Source organism: Sus scrofa, chromosome 13, assembly GCF_000003025.6.
Source record: "Sus scrofa isolate TJ Tabasco breed Duroc chromosome 13, Sscrofa11.1, whole genome shotgun sequence".
NCBI lineage: Eukaryota > Metazoa > Chordata > Mammalia > Artiodactyla > Suidae > Sus > Sus scrofa.
This window is the reverse complement of record NC_010455.5, coordinates 69834776-69847471: the sequence shown is the minus strand read 5'-3', so window position 1 is coordinate 69847471 and position 12696 is coordinate 69834776. Positions and strand designations below refer to the sequence as shown.

General features: G+C 38.6%; 1 protein-coding gene across 1 annotated transcript in view; it reads left to right on the top strand.

Annotated features, from left to right (window-relative positions):
• C13H3orf20 (chromosome 13 C3orf20 homolog) overlaps positions 1-12696 on the top strand; it is a 111677-nt gene that overhangs the window by 41357 nt on the left and 57624 nt on the right. Inside the window, exons 7-8 of the mRNA XM_021069369.1 lie at positions 9307-9459; positions 10330-10450. Coding sequence (XP_020925028.1) covers positions 9307-9459; positions 10330-10450 — 274 coding nt within the window. The remainder of the gene's footprint in view (positions 1-9306; positions 9460-10329; positions 10451-12696) is intronic.

The following is a 12696-nucleotide window of genomic DNA, read 5'->3' as shown; positions in this document are numbered from 1 at the left end:
TCTTTCCATTTCTTTACATCTTCTTTGATTTCTTTGATTAAAGTTTTATAGTTCTTGGCATATAGGTCCTTTACCTCCTTGGTCAGGTGTATTCCGAGGTATTTGATTTTTTGAGGTGCAATTTTAAAAGGTATCGTATTTTTGTATTCCTTTTCTAATGTTTCATTGCTGGTATACAGAAATGCCACTGACTTCTGAATGTTAATCTTATATCCTGCCACTTTGCTGAATTTACTAATCAGTTCAAGTAGTTTTCGTGTTGAGTCCTTAGGGTTTTCTATGTATAGTATCATGTCATCTGCATACAGTGACAGTTTTATCTCTTCTCTTCCTATATGGATGCCTTTTATTTCTTTTGTTTGTCTAATTGCTGTGGCTAAGACTTCCAAAACGATGTTGAAGAGCAGTGGTGAGAGTGGGCATCCCTGTCTTGTTCCAGATTTGAGTGAGAAGGCTTTCAGTTTTTCCCCATTGAGTATTATATTTGCTGTGGGTTTATCATAAATGGCTTTGATTATATTCAGGAATGTTCCCTCTATACCCACTTTGGCGAGGGTCTTGATCATGAATGGATATTGAACTTTGTCAAATGCTTTTTCTGCGTCTATTGAGATGATCGTATGATCTTTGACTTTTTTTTTTGTTAATGTGGTGTATGATGCTGATTGATTTGCTTATGTTGAACCATCCTTGTGAACCTGGGATGAACCCAACCTGGTCATGGTGTATAATTTTTTTGGTATGTTCTTGGATTCGGTTGGCTAAGATTTTGTTGAGAATTTTTGCATCTATATTCATCAATGATATTGGGCGATAGTTTTCTTTTTTGGTGGTATCTCTGTCTGGTTTTGGAATGAGGGTGATGGTGGCCTCATAGAATGTCTTTGGGAGTATTCCTTCTTCTTCAACCTTTTGAAAGAGTTTAAGGAGGATGGGCACCAATTCCTCTTTATATGTTTGATAGAATTCACCTGTGAAGCCATCTGGTCCTGGACTTTTATTTGTAGGGAGTGATTTTATGACCTCTTCAATTTCATTTCTAGTGATCGGTCTGTTCAGTTGGTCTGTTTCTTCTTGATTCAGTTTTGGCAGGCTGTAAGATTCTAGAAAATTGTCCATTTCTTCCAGATTGTCAAACTTGTTGCTGTATAGTTGTTCATAGTATTCTCTTATGGTTTTTTTTATTTCTGCTGTATCCGTTGTGATTTCTCCTTTTTCATTTATAATTTTGGTTATTTGGGTTCTTCCTCTCCTCTTTTTAGTGAGTCTGGCCAGGGGTTTGTCAATTTTGTTTACCTTTTCAAAGAACCAGCTCTTGGTTTTATTAATTTTCTCTATTTTGAATCTCTATTTTATTGATTTTCTCTTTTTTGAATCTCTATTTTATTGATTTCCTCTTTGATCTTTATAATTTCCTTCCTTCTGCTGACTTTAGGTCTTTTTTGTTCTTCTTTTTGTAATTCGTTTAGATGGAGGGTTAAGTTGTCAATTTGAGATATTTCTTCTTTTTTGAGGAAGGCCTGTATCACTATGAATATCCTTCCGAGCACTGCTTTTGCGGCTTCCCATAGATTTTGAGAGGTTGTGTCTTCATTATCGTTTGTCTCAAGGTATTTTTAAATTTCCTTCTTGATTTCCTCATTGGCCCCTTGGTTTTTTAGTAGCAAAATAAAACTCCATGTAGTAGGTTGTTTAGTCTCCATGTAGTAGGTTTTTTCTCATTTCTTTTCCTGTGGTTGATTTCTAGTTTCATACCGTTGTGGTCAGAGAGGATACTTGAAATAATTTCTATACTTTTAAATTTGTTGAGGCTAACCTCAACAAATTTGTGGATTTGTTTTTTTATACTCTTTTTCCTTCCCTTATTTTGTTCTCTTGTGGTTTGATGATTATCTTTAGTGTCGTGTTTGGATTACTTTTTTAAAATTTGTGTATCGTTGATTTTTGGTTTCCAGTTACCATGAGTTTTTTTTTTTAATTTTCAAATTATAATTATTAGAGAAATCCAAATCAAAACTACAATGAGGTACCACCTCACACCAGTCAGAGTGGCTGTCACTAATAAGTCTACAAATAACAAATGCTGGAGAGGGTGTGGAGAAAAGGGAACCCTCCTAAACCATGAGGTTTTGATATAGGAGTCTATATGTATATATACAAGGTTGTTTTAAGTTGCTGGTCTCTTAATTTCAAGCATCTCCAGTATCCTCCATTCGTACCCTCCTTACAGTTGCTGGTTTTGGTATCACATTTGTGTGTGGGTGATTTCCTACCTTTACCATATATTTGCCTTTATGGTAAGCCTTCTCATTTGTAATTTTCTTGCTTCTGGTTGTGGCCTTTTCTTTTCCACCTAGAGAAGTTCTTTTAGTATTTGTCGTAAAGCTGATTTAGGGGTGCTGGAATCTCTTAGCTTTTGCTTGTCTTTAAAGCTGTTGATTTCTCATTAAAATCTGAATGAGATCCTTTCTGGGTAGAGTATTAATCACTTTAAGTATATTGTGCTACTCCCTTCTGACCAGCAGTATTTCTGCTGAAAAATCAGCTGACCACCTTATTGGGGTTCCCTTGTATGTTATTTGCTTCTTTTCTCTAGCTGTTTTCGATGTTTTCTCTGTGTCTTTACCTTTGGTCAGTTTGAGTAATATGTGTCTTGGGGTGTTACTATTTAGGTTTATTGTATGTGGTATTCATTGTGCTTTCTGGATTTGAGTGATTCCTTTCCCATGTTTGGTAAGTTTTCAGCTATTACCTCTTCAAATATTTTCTCTGGCCCTTTCTCCTCTCCTTCTTACTCCCCTATAATATGAGTGTTGGTGGGTTTAAAATTGTCCCAGAGTTCTCTTAGATTGTTCCCATTTCTTCTCACTATTTTTTATTTTTTCTGTTCCACATCAGTGATTTCCACTAGTCTGTCTTCCACTTTGCTTATTCAAAAGAATAATTCCGCCTCCTGCATTCTGCTGTTGGTGCCTTCTATTGAATTTTAAAATTTTTGTTATTGCATTTTGCATAGCTGCTTGTATAATCTTTATAGCTTCCATTTCTTTGTTACACATTTCTTGTAATTTATCAATTTTTTCCTTTAGTTTTTTTTCCAACATCTTGGATCATCTTTACTATCATTACTCTGAAGCTTTTTTCATGGAGGTTGCTCATTTCCAGGTCACTTAGCTGTTTTTCTGGGATTTTGTCTTGCTGCTTCATCTGGGTCATATTTCTCTGCCTTTTCATTTTGTATAGATTTTTGTCTGGTCTCTTTTTTTTTTTTTAACAAGCTATAGGGTTGTAACCTCTCCTGCTTCTGATGTCTGCCCTCTTGTGGGTGAAGTAATTACAGTGGCTTGTTGCAGGTTCCCTGATGGGAGGAACTGGTGCCTGTCCACTGAATAGGTGGAGCTGATCCTTATCCCTCTGGTGGGTGGGGCTTTGTCTCTGGGTTTGATTAGAAGCAGCTTCGTGCCTAGGAGGACTTTAGGCAGTCTGTTTGCTGATGGGTAGGGATGTTCCCAACCTGTCTGTTGTTTGGCCTGGGGCTTCTCAGCCCTGATGAGTTGTGCCACATTTTTCTCAAAATTGCAACTTCTGAGGGACCTCACACTGATGATTACTCCCAGGACCTCTGCCTCCAATGTCCTGCCCCCACATTGAGCCACAGCCACCCCCTGTTTTCCTAGGAGGCCCTTCAATACCTTCAGGTAGGTCTGACCCTTATTCTTAGGAAGTCTCAGCCTTGCCTTGGGCCCCAGTACACATGAAACCCTTTGTGTACCTCCATGACTGGAGTCTCTGTTTCCCCCAGTCCTGTGGTGCTCCTGCACACTAAATCCACTGGCCTTCAACACCAAATGCTCCAGGAGAAACTCCTCCCAATGCCAGAATCCCAGGCTGGGGAACTTGACATGGGGTTCAGAACTCTCACTCCTCTGGTAGAGCCTATGGAATATAGTTATTTTCCAGTCTGTGTGTCATCCACCCATTGGGTATGGGATTGCTTATATTGTGAAGGCACTGCTCTGACCATATTGATGTGGCTTATTTGCCTTTTGGTGTTGGATATCTTTTTGATAGTTTCGTCTATTTTGTTGATGGTAATTCGGCATTTAGTTGTAATTTTGGTGTTTGCATGAAAGGAGATGAGCTCGAATCCTTCTGTTTGTCATCTTGTCTCTCTGCCTCTCTGATCTACTTTTTTAGTTGATCTTTGAATATGGTGTGAGATAAGGGTGTAACCTCATTCTTTTTCATATGGTAGGTACCCAGTTGTCCCAGCACTATTTGTTAAATAGACTACTCTTTCCCCCATTGAATGGTCTTGGCACCCTTGTTGAAAATCAGTTGACCATAGATATATGGGCTTATTTTTTGACTCTCAGGTCTTTCCCATTGATGTATATGTCTATTTACCCGTACCACACTGTTTTGATTACTATATAGCTTTGTGGTAAATGTTGAAATCAATAAGTATGATTCCTTAATCTTTGTTCTTTTCTTCAAGATTATTTTGGTTATTTTGTACCATTGCAATTCTGTATGAGTTTTAGGATCAAGTTTTCCATTTCTGCAAAAAAGATTGAAGGGGTTTTGATAGGGATTGTGTTATATCTTTATATCACTGAGGGAGATTTGTTGTTAACAGTATTCTTCCAGCCTATAAATGCTAGCAAATGATGACCTGAAGTGCTATGTGAGAAACAACAATAGAAAAGCAATGAACAAAAGGAAATTATACCATTTACAATAACATCAAAAGGGATAAAATACTTTGGAATTAATTTAACCAAATAAGTTTATGATTTATTTGCTGAAAACTGCAAAATATTGTTGAAATAAATTAAAAAGGACTGAAATGAATAGAAAGACATCCCATGTTCATGAGGAACAACTTATTTTTATATATTAATCTTGTATCCTCCAACTTTGCTCTTCCTGTTTCTAGGAATTTGTTCTTTTCAACTAGGTTACCTAATTTTAGATGTGCAAATGTTAATATAATTCTCTTATGATCTTTTTTCATTTCTGTACAGTGAATATCAATGTATCCACTTTCATTTCTGATTTTAGGAATTTGAATCTTTGTTTTTCCCCCTTAATCAATCCAGCTAAAAAGAACCAATTTGGGGTTTTGTTTGTTTTCTGTATTTTTTTTTCTATTCTCCATTTTGTTTATCTCTGCTCTAAACCTTCTTATTTTCTTACTCTGCTAGCCTTAGTTTTATTTTGATTTTCTTTTTATAGTTCATTTTGATAGAACTGGGTTGGGTTATTGATTTGAGATCTTTCTTCTCCTTTAATATGAGTATTTAAAGTTAAAAATTTCTCTCTGAGCACTCCTTTTGCTTGATAAGCAGTGAAAGTTTTGGTATTTTGTATTTTTGTTTTCATTTATCTCAAAGTATTTTCTAATTTCCCTTATGATTTATTCTTTATCCATTGGTTGTTTAAAAGTATGTGCTTACTTTCTACCTATTTATGAATTTGCTAAATTTCCTTCTGCTAGTGATTTCTAGTTTTATGCTGTTGACTGAGAATATACTCTCTGTGGTTCTAATCTTTTAAAATTTATTGAGATTTGTTTTGTGACCTAACATACTATCTATACTAGAGAACAATCCATGTAAACTTGAGAAGCATGTGTATTCTACTGTTGTTGTGTGGAATGTTCTGTATAAGCCTGTTAGGTCTAGCAGATTGATAGTATTGTTCAGGTCTGTTTCATTATTGATTTTCTGCCTAGTTTTTCTAGCCATAATTAAAAGTAAGGTGATGAAATCTCTAACTCTTATTATAGACCTATTCCTTTAATTTTGACAGTTTTGCTTTATATATTTTGGAGCTCTGTTATTAAGTTTGTATACATCTTTACTTATATTTTCTTAAGGTATTGGCCCTTTTCTTAATATACAATATCCTTCTTTGTCTCTTGTGAAAAAATATCACTTAAAGTCTATTTTATCTGGTATCAATAAAGCCACCTCTCTTTTGGTTGATATTTGCATGGAATACTCTTTTATGTCATTTCACTTTAAACCTAGTTGTATCTTTGGATCTAAAATGAGTCTCTTGCAGGAGTTTCTATTGTGGCTCAGTGGTAATGAACCGGACTGGTATCATTGAGGACATGGGTTCAATCTCTGGCCTTGCTCAGTAGATTAAGGATCCAGCATTGCTATAGCTGTGGTGTAGGTCACAGACATCACTTGGATCTGGCATTGCTGTGGCTGTTTTGTAGGCCCACAGGTGCAGCTATGATTTGACCCCTAGCATGTGAACTTCCCTATGCCACAGTTGCAGCCCTAAAAAGACCAAAAAAAAAAAAAATGAGTCATAACAAAATAATTGATATGCCATCTACAAGAGACTCAAATGATTTTTTTCTTCTTGTTTTTATCCATTTGATAGATCTCTGCCTTTGTTTGGAGGTTTTAATCCATTTATATTTAAAGTAAATGTTGATATTGAAGGACTTAATTCTGCCATTTTGCTATTTGCTTTCTATATCATATCTTTTTTGTATCTCAGTTCCTCCATTACTTTTTTCTTTTGTGTTTGATTTTTTTGTAGCATGTCATTTTTTATTTCCTTTTTTCTATATTTTCTAGTTATTTTTTTAGTGGCTACCCTGGTATAATGGGTTGAATAATGTCTGCTAAAAATTTATGTTCATCTAGAACTTCAGAGCATGACCATATTTCGAAATGGGATCTTTTCAGGTGCAATTATTAAGATATTGGATTAGAGTGGGCCTTAATCCACTGGTGTCCTTAAAAGAAGAGAAAACTGACACACACAGAGGGAAGACCATATGATGACTGAGATAGAAGTTAGAATGCCACATCTGTAAACCAAGGAATGCTAAAGACTCTTGGCAACCACTAGGAAGTAGAAAGAAACAAGGAAGGACTCTTCCCCAGAGCCTCCAAGAGCATGGCCCTGTTAGCACCTTGATTTCAGACTTCTAGCCTCCAGACTGTAAGAGAATAAGTCTCTGCTTTTAAGCTCATCCAGGTTGTGGTACTGAGTTACAGAATCCCCAAGAAACTAACACATTCGAGTATTAAAATTGACAACAAACTGGTTTGAGTTAATATCAGTTGGTTAATACTAATAGCGTATAAAACTCTGCTCCTATACAGCCCCATTCCTCCTCCTCTATTTTGTTATTAACAGAAATTAGCTTTTTATACAAATGCGCCATTAACATAGATTTACAATTATTATTTTATGCATTTGTTTTTTCAAGTCATGTAGGAAAAAAAGAGGAAATAGAAACCAAAAATAATGTAATACCAAATTTTATATTTACTTACATATAGTCACCTTTGCTGGTGTTCTTTTTTTTTTTTTCCTTTGTATGTCTTTGAGTTACTGTCAAGTATTTTTTAAAAATTTAATTCTTAAGAACTTTTAGCATTTCTTATAGGGAAGATGTAAATGGTGAACTCCCTCAGCTTTGGTTTATCTGGAAAGTCTTAATTTCTCCTTCATTTTTTTAAGGATAGTTTTGCTCAGTATAAAAGTCTTGGTTGATAGATTTTTCCCCCCCACCTCTAAATATTCCATTGCAGTGCTTCTGACCTCCTTGATTTCTGATGAGAAATTGGCCATTTATCTTATTAAGGATTCTTTTTACGTGACAAGTATCTTCTCTTGGTGCTGTCAAGATTCTTTCTTCATCTTTGTCTTTATGCTCTTTGTTAAAAATATGTCATTGTGGCTCTCTTTGAATTTATCCTACTTGGAGTTTGTTGAAATTCTTGAATGTGTATATTCATGTCTTTTTTAAGAAATGCAGAGTTTTCAACCATTATTTTCTCAAATATTCCCCCCCCCCCCATTTTGGGACTCCTTTTACACAGACATTGGTCCACTTGATGGTGTCGCACAGGTCTCCTGTATTCTGTTCATTTTTCTACATTTCTTTTTTCTTTTTGCTCTTTAGGATGGATAATTTTGGTTACTCTATCTTCAGGTTCACCAATTCTTTTTTCTACTTATCTAAACCCCTCTAGTAAATTTTTTCTTTTTTTTTTTTTTGCTTTTTGCTTTTTAGGGCCACACCCATGGCATGTGGAGGTTCCCAGGCTAGGGGTTGAATTGGAGCTACGGCTGCTGGCCCATGCTACAGCCACAGCAGTGTGTGATCTGCAACCTACACCACAGCTTACAGCAATGCCAGATCCTTAACCCACTGAGTGAGGCCAGGGATTGAACCTGCAACCTCATGGTTCCCAATTGGATTCATTTCTGCTGTGCCACAATGGGAAATACCCCTTCTAGTAAATTTTATTTATTTATTTTTTCACCTTTTCTAGGGATGCTCCCATGGCATGTAGAGGTTCCCAGGCTAGAGGTCGAATCAGAGCTGTAGCCACCAGCCTAGGCCAGAGCCACAGCAATGCGGGATCCAAACTGCATCTGCAACCTACACCACAGCTCATGGCAATGCTGGATCCTTAACCCACTGAGCAAGGCCAGGGATCAAACCTGCAACCTCATTGTTCCTAGTCAGATTCATTAACCACTGCGCCATGATGGGAATTCCTCTAGTAAATTTTAAATTTTATTTATTGTACTATTCATATCCATAATTTCTTTTTGATTACTTTTTTATAATTTCTATTTGTTTTGTATAAGTTGAGTGGGGAAAGATTAAGAGAATGAAATCCAATACCAGCCATTGAAATTCTTGTCTGGGGCACTTTTGAAATTCCTACAAAAAAGATAGTAGCTACCCACAACATAAAGGCTTTAGTCAAGATCAGTGCTCCTTGGTGCCTCCTTAGTGGAAAATGAACAGGGAGACATTGTCTGCTCTCCTAGATTGATCAGAAGGGCATTAGCCTGACCACATGAGAAATATCTCTAGCCTCAGAATTCACATAGTGGCTCTACCACTTCCTTGTGATGTGATGTGAGGCAAATCATTTTTCTGCTTGCTGGATTCTTCATTTGTCAGATGAACAACTTATCCTGGTTTTTCTGGGACTTTCCTGATTTTATTACTGAAAGTCTCACATCCCAAGAAACCCCTTACATTCAGGGAAACACTACTCCACTGTGGGATGAAGATAATATTATATACAACATGATGGTTGTGAACAATAGAAAGAGGATATAGGGAAACACCTGGGGCATGGTTGGTTCCATAATCATTTAGTTGTTACTTATACAAAGTGCAGGGATGGTCTTTGAAGACTGGGAATGATGTATCAAATAGCTAAAACACTTTGACATGTAGACTTGCTTTTCATGAAGCAGAACCTGGAGAGTTTTCTGTTGGTTCTACTTAACAACTTGTGCCAGCTATCCCTCTGGGAACATTGCCATGTGTCAAATCCCCACGTGCTGCAAAGGGAGAGCCATCACCTGCCTCTTTAATGACACACCCAGCTTCTCCTTCCTGGCCATGTTCAGTGCTGAAGGCCAGGGCTGCGTTCAGCATAACCTAAAGGCCAGGTAAGTGGTTTGGGGGAATTTTAGCCCCATGGAAATATCTCTGAGGGTGACCAAGGTGGCCAGTGAGGTAGAATATATGAGCCCATGGGAAAATAAGGGACCAGGAAGTAACTAGAGATCTGGGGAGGCAGTGAGGCAGGGCCAAAGCAGTACCTGTAGGAACATAGGTGCTTTGAAGCCCTCACTTGCTGCTATACATAGTTATAGTAGGCCAGGGATTGAACCCACATCCTCACAAAGACAATGTCAGGTCCTTAACCCACTAGTTTTCACAAGTCTTTCTATTGCATATCACAGGCAATAAGAAGGGAACTCCTCAAACCATACTCCACTGTACCCCCAGAGCATTAAGATCTTGACTGTTGGCTGGATTCATGGAAGAGTTCTGTAGGGAAGAGAAATATTTTATGCCAGGAAACAGTGAAGAGAGGCCTTGGTACTACTTCCATGGCGTTTTTAAGAGAAACATGCCAAATGTTGATTCTGTCTGATTTTCCTAAGGAACTACTCGTGGTAGGAATGACTTATTCTCCTGTTAGTGATGTTCCATTTCCCATTTTGGTGCCTGATAACTTACATGCTCAGGCTCCTGGGCATTAGGCACACATTCCATTTCTCTCCCTCTTGGGTTTGATCTGAGTCTCCACCATCTCCCTCAGACCTGTCCTTCCCAACAGACTCCCCCAGTAGCATCAACAGATGTGAAGGGACCTTGGACCCTATTAGGCATAGGAAGCAGGGCTGCCTGCAGGAGTCCACAGTTTCTCCAGCTGGAGCAGAGTCCCATACCCCTGCCTGCCTGTAGCCTGTAGTGATGAGGGCTTCCTTCAGGAGCCTGGTGACAGCCCCTCATTTCTGTATCTCTCCTAGCTGCCCATACGTCTTGATCTTGGATGAGGAAGGCGGAACTACCAATGACTACAAAGGCTATGTAGTCCACAAGTGGAGCTGGACCTCCAAGACAGAGACTTTGCTCTCTCTGGAATACAAGGTAGGGGTGGGCAGCAGAGATGGGGCTTCCTCAGCAGCCTTATTACCTGGACTGCCCACCATTAAGAACCAGAGGGCTACCTGGAAGATGGGAGCCCTGGCCTCAAGGAGCTTATAATCTCATTCAGAGATTCCCAAGGTGGATGGCCGTGGTCCAGGGTTGGCTAAAGTGAACTTTTTATTAGCCTGAATCAACTATTGAATGCTGTACTGAACTTTCTTGGTAATAGCCTTCATATTTTATTTTTATTATTTATAATTTTATACTTTCCTAGTTAAAATGTCCTTTTTTTAAGGAAGTAACTGTTATAATGGTTGATTGTTTTATTTTTAATCCCTATATGTGGCAGTAAGAAAAGTTAGTAATTCTATATTGGCCTCCCCAATTCTTATTTTCATATTTTTACTATTTGTGAAACAAACAAATAAAAATCTGAGAGTCAGAGTTCCCATTGTGGCTCGGTGGGTTAAGGACCTGACATTGTCTTTGTGAGGATGTGGGTTCAATCCCTGGCCTACTATAACTATGTATTGTGGGATATTTACTAGTATTACCCTAGTTGCTAGTAGTACCCTCTTTCCTAGTTGTGACAACCAAAAATATCTCCAGACATTGCTAAATGACTCTAAAGGGTAAAAAATTACCCATTGTTAAAAATCACAAATCTTTGGGATAGAAAGATAGATGAGACCAGTCAAGGAACCCAAAAATCTAGGGAACAATGACTACATAGTAGAGAAGGATAAAGGCTGTGAGAGGGACAAACTCACGGGGTTGGGATTCAGAGAGAGATCACAGAACATAGAATCCACCCAGGGTAAGAGTTATGGGACAGGAAGGTCCTGTTGTGGTTCAGCAGGTTGCAAACTCGACACAATGTCCATGAAGATGTAGGTTCAATCCCTGGCCTCACTAAGTGGGTTAAGAATCTGGCATTGCTGCAAGCTGTGGCATAGGTCACAGCTGTGGCTTGGATCCTGTGTTGCCATGGCTGTGGAATAGGCTGGCAGCTGCAGCTCCGATTTGACCCCTAGTCTGGGAACTTCGATATGCCACACATAGGTGCAGCTATTTAAAAAAAAAAAGAGTTACAGGACAGAGGCACTCTTGGAGTTCATGGTGGGTCTCAAGCATCCTGTCTCGTGCCTTTCCTGTTCATCCTCTGCATTGGCCTCTGGATTCTCATTCTTACATCTCAATTCCTATATATCATACCTCTGCACAGAAACATTCAATCCCTTAACATGTCTCACCCTTCCTACCCTCACTGGCCTGAAATACAGCTCTCTGTGCCAGTCCAAATTTTCCTTCCTTCAAAGCCCTGCTCGGACTTCCTGTCCTCGTGGTACTCCAGCCCGCATCCATTTCTGCCTTCTCCCAGGGACCACTGTCTGGATTAAAAGACAATCCAGACTAAAATGATTCATTTCAGCCATTTTACAATTAGTCATGCAGTTAAGAGTTCTCAGTTGTGGCTACATATCAGAATCACCCATGGGACTTAAACGAAAGTGTAGATCCCAGGCATGGCCCCAGAGGGATTCTGATGCAGTTGGTCTCTCATGGTTCTGGATTTTGTAGTTTTCACAAGTCTTTCTATTGCTTGACCAGGTCCAGGACTCCCAGTCCAAAAGTATATTGAGATATTTAACTTTTAGTAGTTGTTTACAATCCAAAAATCTACAAATCAGTTGCTGGCAGGTACCATTTCTATATGTCAGTATGGCCAGGTGGACAGAGAATTGGGATGAAGATCTGAGGAGTCAAATACTAATGTCAGCTCTTCCAAACCCTGGCTTGTTCAGCTTTGTGAAAACCACTCAGCTTCTCTGAGTCTTGGTACCTGATCAATACAAGCTCGGCCACCAGAGCCTCCCCCTCAACTTCACACAGCTTTTGTGAGAACTAAATCAAACAGTGGTGGGAAGGTGCTTTGATATCACTAAAGTGTCTTAGTGGTGGGTTTAGGTTCCTTTTTCTGTTCTCTGGAGCTGCATGCAGAAATGCACAATAGGGGCTGGTGCAGTCAGGAGTGGGTGGCCTGGAAGACAAAGTGGCATTGAGTCGTAACATGAATGTGTGTGCATATGATTCACATAGATACACAGAAAAGGAGGAAGAGCATTCTGGGTAGAGAAAAAAACATCTGTAAAGGCTTGGAGTTGGGACTCAGGCAGCATTATTAAAAGTTCGTAAGTACTTCTCTTGAAAGAAAAGAAGGCAAGAGTCTTATGCATCATGGAGTA